This window comes from Trachinotus anak, unplaced genomic scaffold (assembly GCF_046630095.1).
Source record: "Trachinotus anak isolate AG129_WGS33_773 ecotype Australia unplaced genomic scaffold, CSIRO_AGI_Tana_v1 ptg000032l, whole genome shotgun sequence".
In the NCBI taxonomy this organism is placed as follows: Eukaryota; Metazoa; Chordata; class Actinopteri; order Carangiformes; family Carangidae; genus Trachinotus; species Trachinotus anak.
In genome coordinates, this window is record NW_027273883.1 from 13,697,943 (window position 1) to 13,720,885 (window position 22,943).

At 40.2% G+C, this 22,943-nt stretch overlaps 3 protein-coding genes across 3 annotated transcripts; 1 reads left to right on the top strand and 2 right to left on the bottom strand.

Moving 5' to 3' along the window:
- Positions 1-9,863: 9,863 nt before the first annotated feature.
- Positions 9,864-13,768, bottom strand: sec61b (SEC61 translocon subunit beta). Its single transcript, XM_071469443.1, has 4 exons — positions 13,608-13,768; positions 13,003-13,100; positions 11,706-11,810; positions 9,864-10,816 (listed from the first exon to the last, which is right to left on the bottom strand). The coding sequence occupies exons 1-4, from the start codon at positions 13,608-13,610 to the stop codon at positions 10,729-10,731; spliced, it is 294 nt and encodes a 97-aa protein (XP_071325544.1). The 5' UTR covers positions 13,611-13,768; the 3' UTR covers positions 9,864-10,728.
- Positions 13,769-14,027: 259 nt separating this feature from the next.
- Positions 14,028-18,798, top strand: alg2 (ALG2 alpha-1,3/1,6-mannosyltransferase). The gene is made up of 5 exons (XM_071469439.1): positions 14,028-14,187; positions 14,873-15,044; positions 15,172-15,309; positions 15,947-16,114; positions 17,273-18,798. The coding sequence occupies exons 2-5, from the start codon at positions 14,874-14,876 to the stop codon at positions 18,011-18,013; spliced, it is 1,218 nt and encodes a 405-aa protein (XP_071325540.1). The 5' UTR covers positions 14,028-14,187; position 14,873; the 3' UTR covers positions 18,014-18,798.
- A 90-nt stretch (positions 18,799-18,888) lies between these two features.
- LOC139613095 (phospholipase A and acyltransferase 4-like) lies at positions 18,889-21,022 on the bottom strand. Its single transcript, XM_071469442.1, has 4 exons — positions 20,595-21,022; positions 19,953-20,076; positions 19,488-19,789; positions 18,889-19,116 (listed from the first exon to the last, which is right to left on the bottom strand). Exons 1-4 carry the CDS (start codon positions 20,646-20,648, stop codon positions 19,027-19,029), a joined length of 570 nt encoding a protein of 189 aa, XP_071325543.1. The 5' UTR covers positions 20,649-21,022; the 3' UTR covers positions 18,889-19,026.
- Between the last annotated feature and the right edge of the window lie 1,921 nt (positions 21,023-22,943).

Here is a 22,943-nt window from a genome sequence, read left to right on the forward strand (position 1 = left end):
CCCCTGCTCATCAGTCATTCACTGTGACAAATCTCTGTGAGAAGAATTTGCAAGTCTGCATTTTTCTCCCCCTGCAGATTGTATCTTGGAGTTTGTTTTACCTGTTCTTCTTTTCATCCGTTTATTCATGCGAGCAACTGGTGAACGTCATGGGAAGCTGGAGCCCAGAGTGGGTGAGGTGAATAGACGAGGAGGGGGGAAGCAGTGGTGGAAAGTACATTTACCTATGTACTGTTTTTTTTACTTTAGTTTATGTTACTTTACACTTGTGTCACAGGACAATTTTTCTGCATAATGAATGTACTTTTACTTTTGGTACTGAAGTCCATTTCCCTGATTAATATTCTGTACTTCTACTTAAGAAAGATTCTGAATGCAAGATTTTACTTGTACTGGAGGATTTTACAGGATTGTTGTATTTTCACTGAGGTGAAAGCGAGGATAAAGGGAAGGAGTTCAGAGAGGTCAGGTAAACACAGAAGAATAAGAAAAAGAAAACGTTCCAATCATCCTTTTCCCTGACACACCACCCAGCCACAAAAAACACACCTCACCCCGAGGCTTTCGGAGAATTAGGACTGGAGGACTGGCCTGTCATTATGTTGTTATCCTCTTTATTGCCTGGGGCTTTGACATGTGTATAATCATACACACACACACACACACACAGACACACACATTCCACCCAAACCCATGCACAAATGCACAGAACCCACCCCCCCTCCACCCCCCAACCCACCCACTCCCAAACGCTTATCCTGATTTACAGTTGAGTATTATGAGGGAATTCCCTGCTCAGACCTGCAGCAGGTAGGCAGCTGAGAGAGAAAGATAGATGAGCAGACATCTCAGGGGTGTAGTACGGTATGTGCTCATTCAGCGCAGAAGAGCCAGGAAATGTATGAGCAAACCGGACTAATATGCAAATTCTTGAGTCTCGTAAGCAGAAGGCGAGGTTTACGTAACCATTCAGGAGGATGTGTAAGTCAGGGTAGTGTGTCAAGACTGTGTTGGGTCACAGCCACAGGTTAAAGGAGTGCTGACATCATTTAAGGGAGAATTATGAATGAAAGCATTGTCTGATACATATGATCATATGTAGCTATATCAAGATATATAAGCACAAGCTCACAAGCGGTAATCACATGAGATTCATTCACAAGCAGATCTCGGCCTGAGTTTGTATTTGAAGCTGTGGACATGCATTATATGAGAAAATGGTCCACATATGCCCCCACTCCAGGAACACTTAGGATTCCATAATGCACCTTCACCTGCCACAATCACTCGCACACACTCACACTCACACACACACACACACACACACACACACTACACATGCAATGACATGCCCTGGCAGCCCTGAAGGAATGAACATGTCTTAAAACAAAAAGAATATGTGCTATGTGCAAATCAGGCAGCCGCTATATGCAAATCAAGTGGCATGAAAGAAGCCGTTCCTGTGATAATGCGGTTGTACAACATGTTTTACAATGCTGTAAAATGATCACAGACTTTTTTGTTTACATAACAAATAACTGTAGATGGATGATGGTGATGAATCCACAGAGAATTATCACATGTAAATCTGCAGTTTCTCTTCCTTTATAGCATCTTTCAGCTGATTGTTTTGGTTTTCAGGCACACGGCTGGACACTAACACAACTCCAAATGAATGCTATTGTTGCTCTGTGTCTGCTGGCAGTGTAATTATGCCATTGTTGGCTAAGAATTTCACCATATCTCAGCACTGTGTTGACAACTTGTGTCCGCTGCCCCCAAGTGACCAAAAAAAACCAAGTATTTCAGGTTTAAATCCAGAGGAAACTCAGTGACTGTTCTTGATACAGGCCTTCAGGAAAGAACTGAGTTGACTAGTGAGTGATGATATTTGTTAGTTTATATCATGTTCCATGTCTGTCCATCAGACATGAGAGTGAGTGCTGCTCATATTGTATTTGACGGCCTTCCTCATTCATCAGCACTGCAACTCTTCTCGCTCATTGTGTGGAAAGCTTGTGAAATCAGAATCCACAAACCTGCCACGCCTGTTATCTACAAGCTGTTTGGCACTGCGCAGAGAGAGGGAGATACTCGGGGTGTTGACATTTATTAATGCAACAACTCATAATAAACAATAGATTTCCGATTAAATTTCCATCCACCACACCCAATTCATGAATGAGGAGTATGCACACACACACACACATGCATGTTGGTCTTTCTATAGTTGTGAGGACTCGTTGACATAATGCATTCCCTAGCACCTTACCCCAACCTTAACCATCACAAATATACACCCAATTCTAACCTTAACCTTAAAATCAGGTGTTAACCATCATACAGCCCTTTGAAGTAGTGAGGACAGGCCAAAATGTCCTCACAACGATGGTTTCAAACTGATATTTGTCCACGAAACCATGGAAAGATGCACACACACACATACATACACACACACACACACACAATAATATTTGCTGTGCCAGCAGTCCTCACAGGCAAACTGAATATTTAATTTCATACAATCACAGCTTTTCCACACCGTACACAATAGATTAAACCAAACCATAACATTCCTGTCAAAGTCATAAATCTGACAACTTAATTTCTAGGAGAAAAAAAAATAGATTATATTTATTTGTCATTCATTACTTCTACAGGATGATTAGCCAGGTGCTGAGTTTGCCTATGCTGAGATTTACGTCTCATTCTTGCTCTTTCTCGTTCAGGATATGGATCTCTGGAAATTGTTTTATTTTTATGTGATGTAGGAAGTATTTGATTTAGTGGCACAGAACAGATGAATGAGCCAAGAAACTGATAAATATGACCAAAAGCTGTTGGCTTTATCTTGCAATAAAAACCTGAAAAAGTGGACTGTGTTTGTCATTATTTTGACTTTTTCTGCCACTGATGTTGGCTTAGATTTATAACCATTTTTGACTGAATGGAAGCAAGAAAGCCCAGCATGGGATGTAACAAATATAGCAACTGTTTCCAGAGACTTATATGATAACACAAACTGAAAGCATGCTCAGGCAAACTGACTTTCAAACTACATCAATATATAATTATTTTAATGAGGAACATAATTATATAAGGGCCAGGTGATCCCCAGATTGACTGTACAACCCAGCCTCTGCCTCACCTCTCTCTTCTGGTGCTGCCCTGGAGAGCTGCACAAGGAGTGGAAAATACAGTCACCTAAAAATACACTGCACATAAACAACATGCTTACAAACACATGGGTACACTACACACACACCCTTGCGCGCACAGGCCAAGTGTCTTTAATATTAGAAAGCACAAGGCTGACACCTGAGACACTCAGTGCAGCGGTGTCACCCCACCTCCCTTAAATTAGTCCAGCCCTGGCCAGCATGTCCCTGAGGGTCCAGTTTGATCTGCTCTGCTGCAGGCTGGTACAGAGCGAGGAGCAGGCGGGTGGGGTGGGGGGTGGGGTGGGGTGGGGGTTGATGGGGGGGGGGGGGGGGGGGGGCACATGCTTATGACATCACACCCCAGTTGGCCCTGCATGCCTGTGGCAGTCACACGGGGCATCACTAGGCCTGATGTGTGTGAAAAGGTCATTGGGACTAACGTGGCCTGCATCCCGGGATTCTCCTTATAGTAGCTCCCCTTGTGCACACACACACACACACACACACAAAACTCTCTGTGGTTTATCATTTACAGCATATTACTCTACATAATGCTCAGTATGTGATGTATTTTAATTGCTCTTTGCACACAGTTTGAACCACTTTTTGAATTTTGTCTTTTAGCTAATCTGTCGCAGTGTTCTTGCTGTCTTCTCATCAAAAAGCACAACTGTGGTATTTAGTTTCCTCTCCTGTTCCTTTTAGGTTTTATTCAGCTCTCATCTTTGTCTTTACTTGAGCCTCCACATTGTTCCATTCTGTTAAATTCTTTGCATGTATCACTATAGACTTGTTAAATTTCTTTTGATTTTCTCCCACCATCGAATGTCTCCACTTGTTTCCATTTCCATGTAGTTATTCATAGCTTTCTTTCTCCAGCGCCTTCTGTTTCTTCCTCTCTTTGTTTTACCCCTTGTTTCTGCTCTATTTCTTTCAACTCTGTATATTTGTTTTCTTTCCTTTGTGCTTTTAACCTCAGCCGTTGGAGCTATATCCTTCCGCAAGATCTTAATTTCCATTTCTATTTGACTTGTCTCTCTATTTTTAAACAATTTCTTATCTTGGCAGTTTTGGTTTTTTCTGTTCTCCTCTCCTCTTTGTTTTTATACATTTGTTTTTGTTTATGTGTCTCTTCTTTCTCATGTGATCATATCCTTCAGCTCAACTGCAATACACTGGACTTATCTGATGCAATTGTTGAGCAAAATTTTACTTTATTGTGATACCTTAATATGTTCATTAGATAATATGTTATAAAGATAGGTTTATATCTTGTTTTTAACAACCAATCAATAGATCTTTTAGGTTTAAACTGATGGAAACGTCCTGTTTTGTGAGAGCTTTGAACATCATTTCACATGTAATATGAATTTTATCCATTCTTACTGAAATATTATTTTGCAGACTATTATAAACAATATGGGCAAACCTGTATGAGGTTCCACTGTCCATTCGATATCCAGAAAAGGCATGAGAGTGAGTGCCAGATGGAAATCACATCTCAGAAAACATGTAAATTGAGTTAGAATGCAGATTTGGCAGCTGTCTCGACTCATTCCTATATGACATGAGTTTGCCAAACACAGCTGCTGCAGGAATTTTGAATGAACTTGACGGAGAAGTCATGGTTGTTAGATAATTACCTTTTGCTTCATTTGTTTTGTGGACCAACTACTTTTTGCTTGGGAAAAGAAGAAGTCTAGAGACCCTATAGTGCTTATGAATGACCCGTTAAATAACTGTATTTGTGTGTCATTTGTTTGAATGGGTGTAAGTCTGTGAATGGTGCAGATGTAGACATACCGACCCTAAATACTTGAGCTGCCAATTCAGAATTTGAACTTTGACATCGAGGGCAGTATAGCCATCAATGTGTTGTGTTTGAGTACTACCATAATGGTTTAAATATTATTACCAAACACACAGTCTGTCACTGTGAATGTTCTGTTATCAACATAGATATCACTATATTTGAAAGTTTTAACATTTCAACTAGATTCAGATTTTTTTTAGAACTTTTACAATACTACATTTAGTTTGGGACACATGTATGTTTAACTTACTAGAACTGAGTTATTATTATTATTAACAACAACAACAACAATAATAATAAAAGCAATAATAATAATAATAATATGTTTGTATGTATAATGGGCTGATGGAATATAATTTCATAGAAATGTAAGCAGTTATTGAAATTTCTTAAATGTATAGACTTCACAACATTCACCTTTCATGTATAAAGCACGAGGTGAGTGTGTGTCACATAGAAGATCAGAGAGAGAGAGTGAGATGAGGTACTGATAGATGCAGACTCAGCGTTGGCTTCAAGTCTGACTCTTATTTCTATCTGAAAGAGGATCTAAGTCCAGAAAGATCAGGGAGCCTCCAGCTGGCACATGCAGACCCACACACATACACACACACACATTTAGAACCTCTCTCTCTCTGTTCCCTTTCCCTCGACCTTCATGACCCACATAACAGGACATATGACAGTGACCATGTGATCTGGATGTCAGAATATGGAGTCAGATTATTTTACAGTGAACAAGCTCTCACCTCTCACCAGATCATTCTGTGCTACTGGTCACTGGCCATTAACAGAGTGTTGCACCAATTGGCTGCTATGTTATTGACTAATCACTGCCTGATCACTGGTCTTATGATCACAACAACCAGTCCAACATGAGCACATATAATCATTCATGATGAATCATGAATAAATTCTGCTTTAGTGTTCTGATCCAGTGGTGGAAAATAGCAGTAACTAACAGTAGCTATGTACATGTATTTAATTACTACACTTTTTTAAATACCTTTTAGGCACTGGTATAAGTTATCATAATATTATTATAATAATATAAGTGCTTTCCAGAGGGGGGCAGCTGAAAGACAATGACAGGACATGAGCATCTAAGTCTATACAACACAGTAAAGATTGTAAAATGATGTACATTTCACAATAAAAGGAATAAAGCATACAGAGATTGGTTATGTAATCATTTAACAATAAAAGGTAGAATAAGATTTAATTTCACAATAAAAGGTTGTTCTGGCAGGTCATAATTTTAAAAGCAAAGTATACAAGAAGCTAATGATATATGATGCGTTCTTCTATGGATCGAGCTTCCCAACAGTATATGAAGTAGTAAGTTGTAGTGTCACCAGTGTCCACTTTAAAAGGGACATTTCCCTAGAATATGTAATTTTACTTTAGAGACTAAAACAAATATAACATTTGACTACTACACATTCTATATATCTATATTTACTTTTGAATGAATAGCAGAAGGGAGCAGAATACTTATTCCACCAGGACCAAAGCTCGTATGCTACAACATATATTGTTAAGCAGATCACTATAAATGAAATTAGTTTGATGATGGCACAGCATTTATACCATTTCACATTGTAGATCCTAGTGTCACAGGTGTCTCTACATCCTTTCCACCAGCCCTCATTTTTCAGGTCATCCCTCGGGACGCACTTGGGCAGTGAGTGAGGATCGATTCCACTTGTCTGTCCAATCATTCCACGCTTTGCCAACCGTGTGATCTGCTCAAAAATACACACACATACTTGACATGGGTGCATGCAAGACTGGGTGCCCACACACATCTACAGAAAGAATATTCTGCATAGTCTTTGACAGGAAAGAAGAGTTGCAAATCACAAGCCCTCTGCTGCATCTGCTGAGTCTGCTGCTGATAGTTGTGGTGATGGATGAGTGACAGAGTGACATAGCCATTGAGAAGAGGGAGAGGGAGAGAGACTAACTTAAATTGTGTTTTTTTTTTTTTCATGCCTAACCACGGAGCAACATGTGTCATGTAGAACAGCAAATACATGTGACCTATTTACAAGTCTCAAAAATGTCTGTCTCTGTGTTTGTGTGTGTGCACTTATGCATGCTGATCTGTCTCTATGTAAGGGGCCATCCCTTGTAAAAGTATGTGGTTTCTTTACAGGATATGAGTTTCTGCTGAAAAAGACACAGAGGAAGAGCTCTGAAGAAAGCTTCTCTTTTCTTTCTCTCTCACTCCTGTCTTTTTTTTTTCTCTACGAGACAAATGTTATCTTGTATTTTAATTTTCAAATAAATATAGGCTTCACTTGTCTGGTAACATAAGATGCACATTGATGAAATCTCTTCTGACGCAGCTTTGATGTAGTGAAAATGAATATGTATCCAGACAGCTTTTATCTACTAATCTCATGCGCAGGGGGAATAAATCACTCACTTGTAAATTCCAGTTTAAACAAAAGACACTGCAGTGTTTCTTAAGAAGTGTTCACAAACCCGTGAGTTGACTTGAAAAACTCTAAAGTCAGATTGCAGCTGGATCTGTTAAATCATCCTCCAATGTTTTTTTTTTATCTAAAAATTGTTATCTAATATTATAGATGTAATTTTAATGTAATTTTGTGCATATAACTATGAATGAAGGCCATATTTTCTCTATGTCACCCTGTAGAAATAATGGTTAGTGAATAATTGCCTAAGAACTAAAGAAAACACACCAATTTTCATGAAGTTCTGGCTCACATCAAAGAAAGAATAGAAAAGTCACACTCATAACTCAGATTCAGTCATCTATTTCAGTTTCAAAAGATTCATATTTTGTTAAACTGCCTTCTTCAGGATAAAATACAGCTTTTTAAACTAACTATGAGACTATGAGTGTCTCAAATCAGAGGGCAACCAGCTGGAAGGACACAGAAACAGTCCCTAAGAGAGTCCCTAAGAAGCCTGCAACAAAAATATTTCCACATATCTAAAAACCAACAAGCACAAACTAGAGGAACACAGAGTGAAAAGCAAGATAGAAAAGAGTTTAGTGCTTACATCTGTACCTCTGAGTGATTTAACAGCATTGTTGATACCTCTGTCTGTCTATCCAGAACACGTAGACTAAACTCTGGTCCCCGCATTATGAAATAAAAATTTCTACCTCATTTTTCTACCCCTTGATGAAATACTGAGTTGACTTGCATATATGGTGTCAAGAGGAGTTGGGAACTACAGGTTGCAGCAGTGTGGAGGGTCACAGCGCTCCACATGCTGCCTGGGCCTGTTTGACTCCTTTACACTGGGGGACCGCTTCACCGCGGCTCCTTCATATTTAATTGTTATGTTGAATTATTCTGGCTCAGTGCCGTGTTGTGCCACCGTGAATTGGGTCGTGGAGTTTTGTGAGTGTGTCTGTTTGTGTGTGTGTGTGTGTGTGTGTGTGTAGGACAGGGACAAGAGGGAGAGTGATGTGGCAGTAGTGCCTGAGTCTGCCACGAACACTGGAAACCGGTGGGAAAGCAGAGCCATAGCAACAGAATAAATTAATGAACAGGATCCGAATGCTACGTTTAGCACAAGGTACAAGATCAGACACACACACACACACACACACACACACACACAAGTACAAGCCATGCCAGCTGGTGGTTTCATATTCAACACAGATAACCTGGTGATGCAGGTTGGGCCAGAGCGACATCTCCAACTGCAAAACATCCAGCCAGCAGCTCGTGCAGCATCATGTTTCAAATTCTTCTGAATGTGTAACTTGATGTAAACATATTCAATCTGAAGCTTTTTCTTAATTCTTAACTTTGTTCCACTCAGCTCTGTTATAGTGACATTCATGTAAAAAGAATTTCCTCAACGTAAAAAAGTCAGAATATGAACCTCTCGATTGCTAAACAGCATTTTATGGAGGTGACTGTTGTTTTTTGTAACACCACACAGTATTTGACTTGGTAAAAAATCACCACAGGGACCATGTGCTCATACCTGTCCCGCACAGGCATGAGAGCGAGCATGAGACCTGTTAATCCTCCAACTCAGTGCTATTCAGAAAATAGTCTGCAGCGCCCCCCTCAGGAGAAGAAAGAAAAACACCTGGGCAAAATTTCAGTGACATTCAGGATAGGTTTTCAGTGATTATACAGATAAATATGAGTGCAAACAGTATTACTTTGATTATGCAAACAAGCCTTTAGATTAACTTCAAAACAAAGTTCAAGCCATTTATGGCACAAAAAAGTGCAACAATTGTTTTGAAGAATATTTTAAGAATTGATGTTATGTGTTTCAGAGAATGATTTAAACAAAAACTATTATTGTGCTTTGCATATATGCAGGTATATGCTTTCCTACATCAGCTGATTGTTCCAGCCTCAGACACAGTAAACCAGATTTCCATCGACAGTTATGTGGAAAAGGAAAAAGTAATTTACAGTAAATATGACATTTAGTATTTATGTCATCAGACATAAGGGCCTCAGGTTCTGATGTCCTGTTTAATGTATGCCTCCTGGTATGACTGACACTATTGAGACGTGCTACTTTTTAAAAAACTAATTTTACCTGTCTGTAATTATTATACCCTGAGGCAGCCCATACTGGAGACCACTGCCTTTGAACCTCTGAACGTTCCACTTTGATCTAGGCAAACCTCAGTTTAGAGCAGCTGGTATACATGCACAGGGGTCCAAAAGTCTGAGACCACTTTCCCATTCAAGCAAATGGAAAAATGGTCTCAGACTATTAGACCCCAATGCATGCACAGACAAGTCTGGGCTTTTCTGCTCATGCAGATAAGGTACTATAGCCTACAGTGTGTGTTGTGTAATCTTGTTAAGACTAACATTCAAAGCCATAGGACAGCAAGATTAGTTTGACAATTAAAGTTGATTACACGGTGAGTATTCAGGCAATTTTAGGTGCCATTTAGGGTTTAATGAATGAAAAGGAACATCAATAGGATTACTGAGTGAAGTTTTGCCCAAACCTCAGTCAAATAAGTTGCAAGTAGATGGAATTTGTTTAAACCAACTGTCTGAACTGTCAATGATGCTTCCTTTCTAATATTCCTGCTGTTGTGTCTCAAAGCATGACCATCCACAATGCAATCTTTGTTGAAACAAAGGATTGTAAATTTCTTTTAGGAAAAATCTGTCTGGAAGAAGTCACTACCTCACCTGTCACTAAAAATTTGGTTGAGAAACATTTCTGACTTAAGACACAAAATACCTTCCCCCAGCATCAAAACAAAATGAAATAAAGTTAAGTTTTAATGCAGTGATTTTTAGTTTTCATTTTTTTTTTAATTGTACAATATACAATCACATTTTGTACAAATGTTGTTAACAAAAAAATACAATTCAGGCTAGAGGGAGAAATGTTTGCTGAGGGCCTGAAAATAACAGTGTCTTTGAGCACAGCACTGAACCTTCATGCAGCAGTGGAGGGAGCACATGCTGATGCTGATGCTGCTGCTGCTGCTGCTGCTGCTGCTGCTGCGGGGTAGCATGGCTTCCCCCCAATCACCCGATCAGATGTTCAAAACGGGTGGACAAAAAACAGCAAGGTGGTTACCAACATCAGATGCAGATGAAGATCGTATGCTGAAGTTTTTGCATTGAAATCCAGTTTGTGTGCCTGTGTGTGTTCTAATGACAGAGGAGAAGGGAACAAGGGACGTAAGGTTGTTGTTCATTTCTTGTTTGGTCCAGGTCCAATGTGTTAAGAAGTCGAGCTGCAGGGTCAGGGGTCATCAGGTGGGGCTTAAGAGCGGGTGTACTTCCCCCAGATGTGCAGCATGAAGACTGAAGCAATGAAGAGCAGACTCATCACCAGCACTGGCACTGGGCCACTGTCACAACAAAGAGACACTGATTAACACACACACACACACACACACACACACACACACACACACACACACAGACACACACAAAGTCCCATCATTTGCTGTAACCCCAACTAGAGTGAGAGTCTTAGTGGAGTGGCTGATTTTATTGATGAGCTTCGGAAATAAGGAGGGGCTCTCATCTGTCAAGGAGGGACTGAGTGGGGGGGGGGGGGGGGGGGGGGGGAGGGGCGCATCACTAAGTAGCAGCATTGCCATGCCAACCATCTACTCCGCAGTCCCCTCCTCCCCCTGTCAGAAGGCTGTAATTGAGTTGACCTTTCAGAGTGGATCCTTTAATGAAGCTTTGAGGCCGGCGTCTAACGCAGAAACAAACATGCACTCAATATACAGCACTGTATGGCGAGTCTGCCCTCCTTCGACTGCTGGAGAGACACACTCAATAACCACCACGGCACCATCGATCAACCATGGCTGGCTATGGCCAGAAGACAGGGTGCCTTCTCTAATATTCGGGGTGAGGATGCAGCAGAATAGAAGTTTATGGGGTGAAGAGTTTTCTAAATGTGTGGTTTCCCAACACACATAATTGTGTGTATAGACACACACTTAATCAAAATGATCCACAGCTCAGAGATGATTTGTTTTACCACAGTGGCGCGTCTGCCCAATTTCCTGCCATTAAACATTCCTCCCATTCTACCCGACGAACATAAATGACATTAACGGTAGTGCAAGTGTCGGAAATCCTGTGAATTAGTGTGTTTTTTTTTGTTGAGCGGATGCAAATTAAAATATAGAAGGCTCAATTTGCTGTGTGTGTGTGTGTTGTGGATTATGTGTGTGTGGGTATAACTGCTTTACAGCAGCTGCTTTTATAAGCTGCACGTACACTTTGAGGCCTGGTGAGTCTTCTGTGTAGAAGCGCCACATGCCACCAGTGCCAGCTGATCCTGTGGTCCTGCCACCGCTGCGTGTACCACTGCTAGTGGCTTTCCTGTGGAACACACACACACACACACACACACACACACACACACACACACACACACACACACACACACACACACACACACACACATAACAAGAATATGTTGATGAGTAAAGTAACCATGGCAAGACTGGTACAGTCACAGTACAGTCATCTCATTATTATGGCCTTTTCAAGACAACTACTTTGATTCCCCCTCTTATCATCCAGCAGTTTCTCAAAATCAGAACTTTTTGATTACACAAACTGCAACATTTATCAAACTTTAAAAAACCAAGCCTCTACACCAACTCAGAAGAATCTTGAGACCATTCAATTTGAATGCAAGTAAGCCATTTACGAAAAAAAAAAAAAAAAAATCTTTGCCATTATACACTTTATTCAGAGAGTAACTCCAACTACAGTAGATAGTGATGAAAGAATGGAGTGATTCATGGCTGCTTCACTCATGTGATGAGATTAAACTGAGGTTAATGAGGTAATGAAGAGGGTGATAGTATCGGGACATAATGAGAGAGATGACAGTGAGCCTCTGATTACACACTGATTAAGCCCATAGTACAGCATCTATCTGCTGCTCCAATCTACGGAGGGAACACAAATATACAGGGAAGGACTATCTGAAATTCATCAATCACTCTTTACAGTATGATGAAATGAGCAGGCGGGGTCAATGCTGAGAGTGTTTGGAAAATAATTATGGGCTCAGTGTGTTCAGGCCAAGACAGTTGCACAGCTTATTATTCCTGCTTGATGGGAAGTGGCCACCAATAGCTTTTTAATTACAGTAATAATCAGTAGTGTGTAACATGAAGTTGTGTGTCATCTTAAGAAGAAAAGTGAATGTAAAGTATCTCAGTTAAATGTTGGGCCACTAAAAGTCTCTGTACTCTACTTTAGTGATGAACACCATTCTTCCAAAATATATTCCCTTACTGGGTGTTTTGATGATGGTAGTTAAGATTGCTGTCTAACACATCAACCAAATATCTTCCACAGCTGAAATGGATCATGGCGAGGACTACTGGGGCAATATGGTATGATTCGTATGATTTTCATACTTCTCAGACTATAGAGACCACTCGTGGCCTGTGTGGAAACATCTTCTGGCTTTTCCTTTTATTTATCTGTGTGTAGTATTCACTTGTGGAACATTTACCCTCTAACTACAGTTTGTACAAGTAAAGTGTGTGCGTACCTCTGTCTCACTGTGGAGCCTGCTGCGCGGGGAGCCACTGTCTTACTGGGGGAACGGCCAGATGCCCCAACATTGGTTGCACTTGCTGCTGGTCCGGGCTGAAAGAGAGACACCAGATTTAAAACACAAATGAGATTCACCTCACCATTATACCAGATCTCTGTCACTCACGCTGACATATTGCAAACATACACACTCACAGTTAAAACTAACTCACAGCATTCAGATAAAAAGACTTAATAGTGCCTCTTGAATTTCCAATTTACATTTGATTCTGAACTGTGCAGTATGTTCTGTCAGAGACTGGTGGTAAAGGCCTTGACTGAGTGTCCACGCTGCTCACTGCTTTCAACATCCAATATTAACATTCAGCCTCCAACAAATGTTTTCACAAAGATATACAAGCAATTAATTCTGTTCTGGACCAGCTTAAAATGTGTTATGGGACTGTTTGAGCTGCCAATAAACAGCCACGTCTACAAATGATGAGCTAGCGTTAGCAACCGAGCTAACGCATAGCAAAATGTTACTTCAGGTCTGAATGAGCAACAGAGCTGCTTAGCTTTAACAGTAGCGACTGCTGAAGATGGAGCCGAGAGTCTTACCATTTTGTTTTACTTGTCAAGATGCGAGCTGAAACCTTAAGTCCCTCTTCCAGCCGATGTCCACGTCAAATGATTAGCAGCAGTCTGTGTGTGAACGGCACAGAACTTCAGAAGAGGGCTCACAAAGCTGACGCTCATCTGAAAAGGACACGACTGCAAAACACAAGACCAGTGCGGGCGACCGAGCAGAAGCCTGATCGGCTGATCGCATACAATACAAAGAGTAATATACAAACATGACTCTAGGAGCTTATTTTTGTGAAATTTAAATCATCTATACTTTTATAAAACCAACAAAATATATATTGTATTGAATTTAAATATGTATTTTCACTTTTATTCAAAGGCAAATTGATGATCCGCTTTAGCTAGAAGGAGACGTGTCCCCTTTACGTCGGGGAAACTGGTGCCATTGTGGTTCTAATATGAAGTGCGAATAGCCTGATCTTAACGGTCGGTTTGAGCCAACATGGCGCCCCATGGATAGAGTTTCATAGCAGTTGGTCTTGCCGGTACGGGCAGCTAGAGTAGCCTAACTCCAGGTTTCCAAGCTTGGACAAGGTAGTGAAGAGATCCGAAGGTAAACTAATAATATATTTAAATTGTAACGTGGTTGTGGTGTTTAGTTATAAAGCCAACTGTCCACCAAGTTGGCTATTTTGGGTTGGGTAACAGGGTTATCATTTCATTAGCGGCAGGCTAGTTAGTATCCATAATCTTATCTCTGTAGCTAAATACATTTATGTTACCTGTTCTCAAGCAAGCAACCAAATAAATCAGCTCTGTGATTTGTGTCCTTACCTGCAATTCAGTGCCTGCCAGCGGTTTTCATCATAGTACATGGCACAGTGCTTGGCGACACTATGACATTGGCAGAGAGTAGATGTATGAACTTTTTCTGTTAAACCGTCATAGTATGCATTGCTTTAAGGGATAAAAAGTTACGAACTCAATGAAGTTATAAAACTACAAGTACAAGGATACCACAAGTTTACCGATAATGTAGCTCTGAAACGTTTCTTTCTTGGCATCAGAGCAGGTTCATGAATATCAAGTTTAAGGCAGACCTATAAGTGCCAACTATTGTGAACATAAGCTTTGTACTCTTTGCACTGTCTACTGTCTGTCTGTGCCCATAGTTATCAGTTTATTTGTCATTCTACATGATAGAGTGGTGTTTCATGTATTTCAAACCTTGACTGCAAACTAGCACTGTCTTTTTGGAAAATATTCACCAGGTTCACTTTATCCATTCTTGTGTTCAGGATGGCGCGGGTGGTGTTCCTCCATCCAGACCTGGGTATTGGTGGTGCAGAGCGACTGGTGGTTGATGCTGCTGTCGCCCTGAAGGCTCAGGGATGTAGTGTTCAGATCTGGACGGCCCATTATGATCCAACACACTGCTTCTCTGAAACCTTGGACCCAGACCTGCCTGTAGTATGTGAACACACGCCTTACTACATAATATTGTCCTCGGAAGATGCACAAAGATAAAGAATAGTGTATGTAAAATGCAAAACCTATGATAGCTGTAATTTGATTGTTTCTATTACTTTTCTAATAGGTATGTGTGGGTGACTGGCTTCCCACTAATGTGTTTGGCTACCTACATGCCCTGTGTGCCTACCTGAGGATGATCTATGTGGCCCTCTACTTGGTCTTCCTCAGTGGAGTGGAGTATGATGTCATCTTCTGTGATCAGGTGAGTTGTGTCATACAGTAACTATGTGTCTGTTTGGTCATCACTTATCCGAGCCATCTCTGTAACTGACTGTGCAGCTCAGAGAATAGCTTCCATTGTTAACAGTAGTCTGTCTCTTTGTGTCAAACCTTTTTACTATACCTTGTCATGAAGCAGACCCTCCCTTGCTTATTTTCTACTGTTTTCTCTTTCACACAAATAGACACAGGTACCACCCTTCTCTCTTGCACATAATTACAGGGAATACTACAGATCAGCTTACTATAAGTGTGAGTCTTCATTACCTAAATGAATATTACTATTAGCCAAATCATCTAATGCAAAGGTCACAAAGAGCTCTTAGAATATTTATCTTCAACATTGGTAAGCATTAACATAGTGTTTGTTTTACATATAGTGTCAGTACACACTGCATATGAAAATGTTTATCTTTCATTTTACATTGTTACTTGTTTGTTTTATTCTGTCTCCATATGTGTGAAATGATACATCACATCACTCATGACATTTTCAAAATCACACTGATTGCTATATCACACATCAATGTTTCCATATTTGTTACTGATTAGCCTTGAGGAGGGGATCATTTTTCGGAGAACACATATTTATGTTTTGATAACAAATTTTTCCATCCCAGGTGTCGGTGTGTATCCCAGTGCTGCGACTGTCCCGTCACAGGAAGAAGGTTCTGTTTTACTGTCACTTCCCAGACCAGCTGCTTACCCAGAGGAAGTCAGCTGTGAAGAAGCTTTACCGCGCTCCCATTGACTGGCTGGAGGAATGCACCACAGGCATGGCTGATATGGTACTTAATGGCTGAGGGTGGGAGGTTGGATCATACTACAGGTTGTCATGGTCAGGTCACAGGACAAGACTGTGTCATTTTATTTCGTTCTGATGAATGGCCAGAGGGTCCTGCTTGAGAGGCTAAGTCTGCAGGAGAGTCGAGGGCTAAACCTGTGCATGTCTTGAAGGAAATCAGTAAAATATTAAAATTAAACTAACAGGATAATATTATTCATTTGCTGCATTTTATGTTAAAGCCTTGCATTTTCTGCTGCGTGCTGTCAGTAAAGTGATTTCTGATTCTAACTGTAGTAACAAGTGATATGAAAGACATTTTTTGTGAATGTATGTTGAGCAAATGGTCTGTTTGCAGATGTGGCATATGGCATATTGTGTACTTAAGGCAGAGAAAATATCAGCTCAGAAAAAGTAGTACTACTTGCATACCTATATATTTTTTTTATATATGCTGTGTCCTGCAATCATGAAAAGATGTAGTTGTATATTTTTCTGTAAAGGGGTCAGGCACTACAATGGAAATACCTATCAATGTACACTCAAAAGATGCAAAATATAAAAGAAAAACTGAACTGGATAGAGGTACAGATTGCCTTCATTAGATAGAGTTTTTTGACTGTTATAATTTTGTCTACTTCCAATGCAACACATTGTTGCTTCAGTTTATACAAGTCTGTGATTAAGAGCCCAGAAATAGATTCAGGAGTCAGCTGAAATTTGTTTTTGCCCACAAACAAATTAGATTGCAGTTACATGCTACTCAAGAACTGTTCTGTTAAATACAGCCAGAACTGGTTTTCTCAGAATTATTTTTATCTCACCCAGATGTCATTTGACATGCTTCTTCCTGACTGACTTGAGTTTGTCTCTTGAAAACTACAATGCTATTGCAACCAAGTGGTGGTTAAAATGATAGCATAATAGAAAAAATCAAAATACGAGGTATATTATTGTGACTTAAACTGCTGGAATAAACCAAAGTGATTATTTAAAATGTGATACAGCCTGATCTTCAAAGACCAGCTGTTGTAAAAGCTCAGGGCCCTGATAGAAATGAAATGACATTTCAATTTTAGTCTAGACTTTAGGATAATCAAAGACCTCAGGCTGTGATATATGTGAGATCCTGATGAACTAATCTCTCTTTACTTCCTCCTAGGTTCTGGTAAACAGCCAGTTCACTGCAGGCATCTTCAGGGAGACCTTTCATAGTCTAAGCAGAGTCCAGACAGATGTCCTCTATCCTTCCCTCAACACGCGTACCTTTGACCAGCCGTCCACTGAAGCACAAGGCTTGGAAGGGCTGCTCCCTGAGGGAACCTCCTGCCTGTTTCTCTCTCTGAACCGATATGAGAGAAAGAAGAATCTGGGCCTGGCTCTGGAGGCTCTGGCAGCCCTGAAGAGCAGCCTTTCTCCAGGCCAGAGAGCAGGCATTCACTTGGTGGTGGCGGGGGGCTATGACGACCGAGTTACTGAGAATGTTGAACATTACACTGAACTGAAAGAGCTGGCAGCGCAGCTCCATTTGGAGGACTGTGTCACTTTCTTGCGCTCCCCTTCTGATTCACTGAAGGTGGCGCTGCTGCGGGGCAGCGCCGCTGTGCTCTACACCCCGAGCAGAGAGCATTTTGGTATAGTTCCCGTAGAGGCCATGTACTGCTGCTGCCCTGTTATCGCTGTGAACTCTGGGGGCCCCCTGGAGAGTGTAGCAGACGGGGAAACGGGCTTCTTGTGTGAGCCTACAGCTGAGGCCTTCTCTAAGGCCATGGAGAGGCTCATCAGCGAGCCGCAGCTCCGCAGGGACATGGGGCAAGCTGGAAGGAGGAGGGTACAAGATAAATTCTCTCTTCAGGCCTTCTCAGACCAGCTGTATGGGTACATTGTCAGGCTGAGCCAGTGATGTGAAGCTGGAGGAGAGGCGAGAGAAAACCAGCGGAATTGTGGAAAAATGATCCTCTACTGAACTGTGAAACTGACTGTGGACGACTGGGGCCTGAGTTGAAGTTTATTTCTTCTAACAGAGAATGTATGTGTATATGTGCAGGGGGGTGGTGGGGTATTATGAGGACTAAGAGGACAATTAATCAGCATTCCCTTGCAGGGGTTGCTGAGAGGAAAAAAGGATGGAATCTCTATACTAATTAAGAAAAGAGTAACGAGTTTACCTACCCTATCTCTGGAAAAATACCACCCCTGTAAGTGTGTATGAGTGCTTGTGTGTAATTGTGCATGTGTAGCAGCGTGGCAACCAAGAGCCTAGCAAATGAGTGTACCAAAAGGATTGATTGTTAGAGTGAAATGTTTTGCACTCTGTATGGTTTTTTTTTCTTGCTTTTCTACAGTAGTCTTTGTCTTTGTGTGTTTGGGGGTTGAAGAAAAAGAATGTAGTTACAACTATGTGCCATCAGGCAGTACACAGTCTCAGATCAATAAACAAGATGCTTTCCGCTACTTCCTGTCCACCCAGAGCTTAGCTTCACAAGATGCTGACAGAGTGTGTGGCTTTATTAGAGGTCTGGCTGATGGGCAGTGCGCCGGTGTCTGGGTCATTATCAGCGAGGAGAATAGCAGAAGGTCATTGTGTCTGCGCGCTGGCCTCCTCAGCCCTCTTACTGTATAGAAATGCTCTTATTGACATTCCTGAAGTCTTAATAAACAAGAGGACAAATACTTTCCTGACTCTTATGGGCTTTGCTTTGTTGTGAAGTTTTTTTTGGCCTTTAATAGAGTTTGCTAAGGACTTTGTGGGTGAGCGAAGAGACAGAGAAACATTGCTAATGCTGTGAACATATTTTATTGTGCCTTGAGTTGTTAAATGAAGCATTCTGAAAGTAGCAGTGAGGGATTTTTGAAAATCTTCCTCATTTACAAAGTTAGTGTGGCAGATGTACAAAAGAGGCACCACAGAGGATTTCAAGTTTCTGTCTCCAGCCGTTGCTGCATTATCATTTGCAGAGTTTGAGTTGTATCCGTATGCGCTTCATTCTTTTTCTTAAAGGGAATCTAAAAAAGAATTGAACATTAAGTTATGATTATTTTCATTATCAGTAAATCTTTTTTTTTTTCTTGATTAATCATTTAGGCTATAAAACATCAGAACACAGTGAGAAATGCCCATCACAATATCTTAGAGTGCAAGGTGACATCACTGAATGTCTTTTGTTCGTCCGTACACCAAAATATGTTTTAAAAAAATATCAAAAATCTGCAAATTCTCACATTTGAGAAGCTGCATTTGGTATTTTTGCTTGAAAAATTACTTAGTTAGCAAAATAGTTGCGGATGAATTTCTTTCAACTGCAGTTCTAAAATAAATTACAGGTTTATAGATCTAATGTTTATCACATCACTCAGTCACTGTGGCTGAAACTCACCTGGTTGCACACAGCGTGGCCATATCGAACAAATGTGGCGAAATGCTCACTGTTGAAGTTCATGAGGTCGTACTTGAACTCCTGGTGCAGGAAAGTCTCACAGCGATACCTCATCGTCTCCTGAGGTGATGGAGCCAGGTTGTGCTTGTTGTTGTTGACCCTGATTCGAGTTCCTGGGGGTACTTTGATATCTGTAATGCGCTGCGTGCAGATTCTGGTCTTCTTCAGAGCACGATCACCATTAGACTTTGGAACCATTTGCTGAAGGAAGCTGCGACAGGCTTTCTGTGTCATGTTCTCATCTGGAGAGAGATGAGAATGGAAACGATGAAAATAAATCTGGTTTATTTTATTTGTCAGAGTAAACTTTTCAAAAAGAAAATTCTACTGAAGTGAATAGCAGAAAAAAAATGTACTTAAGAAAAAACTAATTGATTAAAATAAAGTCACACTTCAATTTCTTACCTCCTACCCCAAAATGGATAACAAGGCCTTCTCCAACATAAACACCCCAAAGAGACAATGCCAATAATGGGTTCATGAACTCAATCAGGTCTCCAATCTCTGCTGTGGACACACTCTGATCAATCTGAAAAGAAAAAGATTAAAGTTTACTGTATCCATATTCCTTTTTTTCTTCCCATTTGATTTGCTCATTGAGTTCAGAAAAAAAAAGATATTAATAAGGAAAATCTGGGAATGAAAAAGAGGATAGACTTGAAATCGTACAATTTGTGTACTTTTTTTTTTTGACTTTTGAGAGCTACTTGGGACAATAAGGGACATTACAAGAGAAGACATAGAGTGAGATATTATTTAGCAAACAATGTCAGGCTGAGCATTAATGAATGAGCTTTAAAGAACGAGACTCAGTATGTAATGAAACTGTATAAAACTGAACTGTGTAAACATAACTACACATAAAATCAGAACTAAAAAAGTTTTTAAGTGCTAATCTCTAAAAATTCTCTGAAAAATGTACCTGTTTACACCACATCTTATACTGTAAAACATGGTTTGCAATCATAAACATGCACATACGTTGTCAGAACTATAGGGAGGTACTGCTGAAGATAACATTTTCTGGATATATTGATAAATGCTCACCTGTCGCCATGTCATTTGGGAAAAGATGCTGTTCCAGTTTCCCAAAAGATCCATTGTTGCTGTCAGCTGGAGTCGACAGACTAACTAAAGTGTTTTCCAAATGTCAAGACACTGTAACCAGCTTGTGTAATAGTTAAAACGCCTTCATCAGCCATAGATAGCCTTGACTGTAACTGTTTCAAGATGATAGGCAACCTAATAAGTTACCTATTAATCTAATATATGCTCTAATATTCTATCACACTGTGAGTCTCAGCCATATTCCATATTCAGAAATATTTTCTTTCTGTAATTTGTCTCAGTTTGTTTAAAATATGTGGCTCACCTGCACTGAGTTTTCAATTCCCACTACTCATATTGATTCAGACATTTCTGAATAATCACAGTCAATTTCAGAAGCTGAAACGCAAAGACACCAGCAGCAATACAGCTTGTTTTTCAGAACTACAAATTATTTGTCCCTATAGGTCCAATTAGTGTCAATGGCCTTGGTTTCATTTAAAATAGATAATCAGGTCTAGCATTTGGAATATCACAGAGATGTGTCAATTTATGTATGTGATCCTGATATTTTTAATGTGTGAAAACAGAATTTAAAAAAACACTTTAATTTAATATTCAGGATTGGTTTAGGTAGAAAATCCCAGTTGTCTATGCTTAAAACTGTGACATTTGTTGATGGTTGTTTGATCTGTCACCGTTAGGCCATTCAATATTAGACACAGATTAATTGTTGATAATCTATCATGTACATAAACAAGATTCAAAATGGGATACTTTATTGCCATTTGAGGATAGTTTTTAGGAATCTGTCTTATGAGCCCCTGTGTATGTTTTATAATATTAAACTTAGAAAAATATAAAAGTAAAAGTATAATCATAAAATAAATAAATGAATAAATATTGTAAAAAAGTTGTGGATAAAAGATATTTTAAGACAATATTAGTTTAGCATTCTTGACTTAGCTCTGTGGTCGCATTTCAGAAAACAGAGGAAATGTGCCAAGTGCAGTCTTTTCTTCATGACCTTAGGAAATCTACATTGCTATTGTTTTAAACTAAGAAGCCCAGTGCATGTGATTTTCATATTTAAATATTTTTTTATGAATGTAATTTGGATTAAACTGCCCAATTGATGGGAAATATTACCTAAGCTTTTGTTTTTTCTCGTTTGACACACTTTATGTTGCATAATTATAGAAATACACTGTAGTCAAGAATGAAATCATGTTGTTTCCACAGTATGCAATATACAGTGAATATGTTTTGAGTAAAAATTGGGATGATTGAAGAATGTGAGCTCAGAAATTAACCACACTACTCATTTATAGACAGCTTTAAGAATGCAAAATGCTAATAGAGATGTGTGTATCTGTGTGTGTGTGTGTGTGTGTGTTTCTGCAGTGTTTCCACATGCAGAGGTGTTAAGAGGAGATGATGAGGTGGGCGTTCCTGCAGTGATTTAGGGCCCTGCTAGGCCAGATGATAAAAGGGTCCCGTGGAGCCTGTAAGGGCGGCAAAGACACACAAACAAAAACACACAGCAGTAAACACTTACCAGGCTCCTCTGTATTGGTTCAGAGTGAATGTGTCCCACTTTACTACCTACACAGAAAGATGATGTCTGAAGTCTCTTTTCTCTCTCTACTTGTCTTTACCTCAAAGTTGTGAAGGAAGAATCGATGTCCCTTCCCTCCCCTCCACCCCCACCTCCCTGCTCTCTCAGTGCCCTGTGGTGGGGTGGTTATTGAGATCACGGTGTGTCTGAGTGGCAGTGATAACCGGTACCCAGGTGCCACTGGCACATGGTGTTTAATTAATTAATGAGACCGCGGGGTTGGTTTTCTAATTCCACCTAGCCAGCACCGAGGTGTGGGGGAGATAGCCGCGAAATGTTTAGGTGTGTTTTCAGGCAAGGAACGGAGAGATGTATGTGGGAGTGGGAGTTTTTTATGGGTGTATATCTATTTTGTTGGCAGTTTGGGAGCTGGTTCCTTGTTAGTGGAATATTAAATATGTATGGAATATTTTTACACTGACTTTTAATCACGCCTCGTGATTGGGAGTTAATCATAAGCTAAATGAAGCTGATGAGAGAAACACAGTTCATGTTAATACATCAATCTGAACTCTTCCTCCTGTACCAGTAACCAGGTCATGGACTCATTGCCTGGAAAACACAGAAATGTACATGAAATGGAAACCCAGTACAAGAACTGGATGGTGTTTAGTTCAGTGTATAGTGTGTGTTATGCAGGTTTAAATGTTTAAAAAAAAAAATTGTAATAGAGATAATTGTGACATTTCAGCAAAACTGATACAAACCAAATGGAGATAAAATCAACTCTT

Bases quoted from the DNA above. Each gene is read 5' to 3' on its own strand.
- sec61b (XM_071469443.1), bottom strand. The intron at 11,811-13,002 runs GTACGCACACAC...TGTGTTCCACAG, and splicing joins GGCTCCACAGTGAGACAGAG to GAAAGCCACTAGCAGTGGTA. The intron at 10,817-11,705 runs GTACGTGCAGCT...TTGTTGTGACAG, and splicing joins GACTCACCAGGCCTCAAAGT to TGGCCCAGTGCCAGTGCTGG.
- alg2 (XM_071469439.1), top strand. From the start codon at position 14,874: ATGGCGCGGGTGGTGTTCCTCCATCCAGACCTGGGTATTGGTGGTGCA. The intron at 15,045-15,171 runs GTATGTGAACAC...CTTTTCTAATAG, and splicing joins TGGACCCAGACCTGCCTGTA to GTATGTGTGGGTGACTGGCT. The intron at 16,115-17,272 runs GTACTTAATGGC...ACTTCCTCCTAG, and splicing joins CCACAGGCATGGCTGATATG to GTTCTGGTAAACAGCCAGTT.
- LOC139613095 (XM_071469442.1), bottom strand. From the start codon at position 20,648: ATGGATCTTTTGGGAAACTGGAACAGCATCTTTTCCCAAATGACATGG. The intron at 20,077-20,594 runs GTGAGCATTTAT...TTTTCTTTTCAG, and splicing joins CCCAAATGACATGGCGACAG to ATTGATCAGAGTGTGTCCAC. The intron at 19,790-19,952 runs GTAAGAAATTGA...ATCTCTCTCCAG, and splicing joins TATCCATTTTGGGGTAGGAG to ATGAGAACATGACACAGAAA.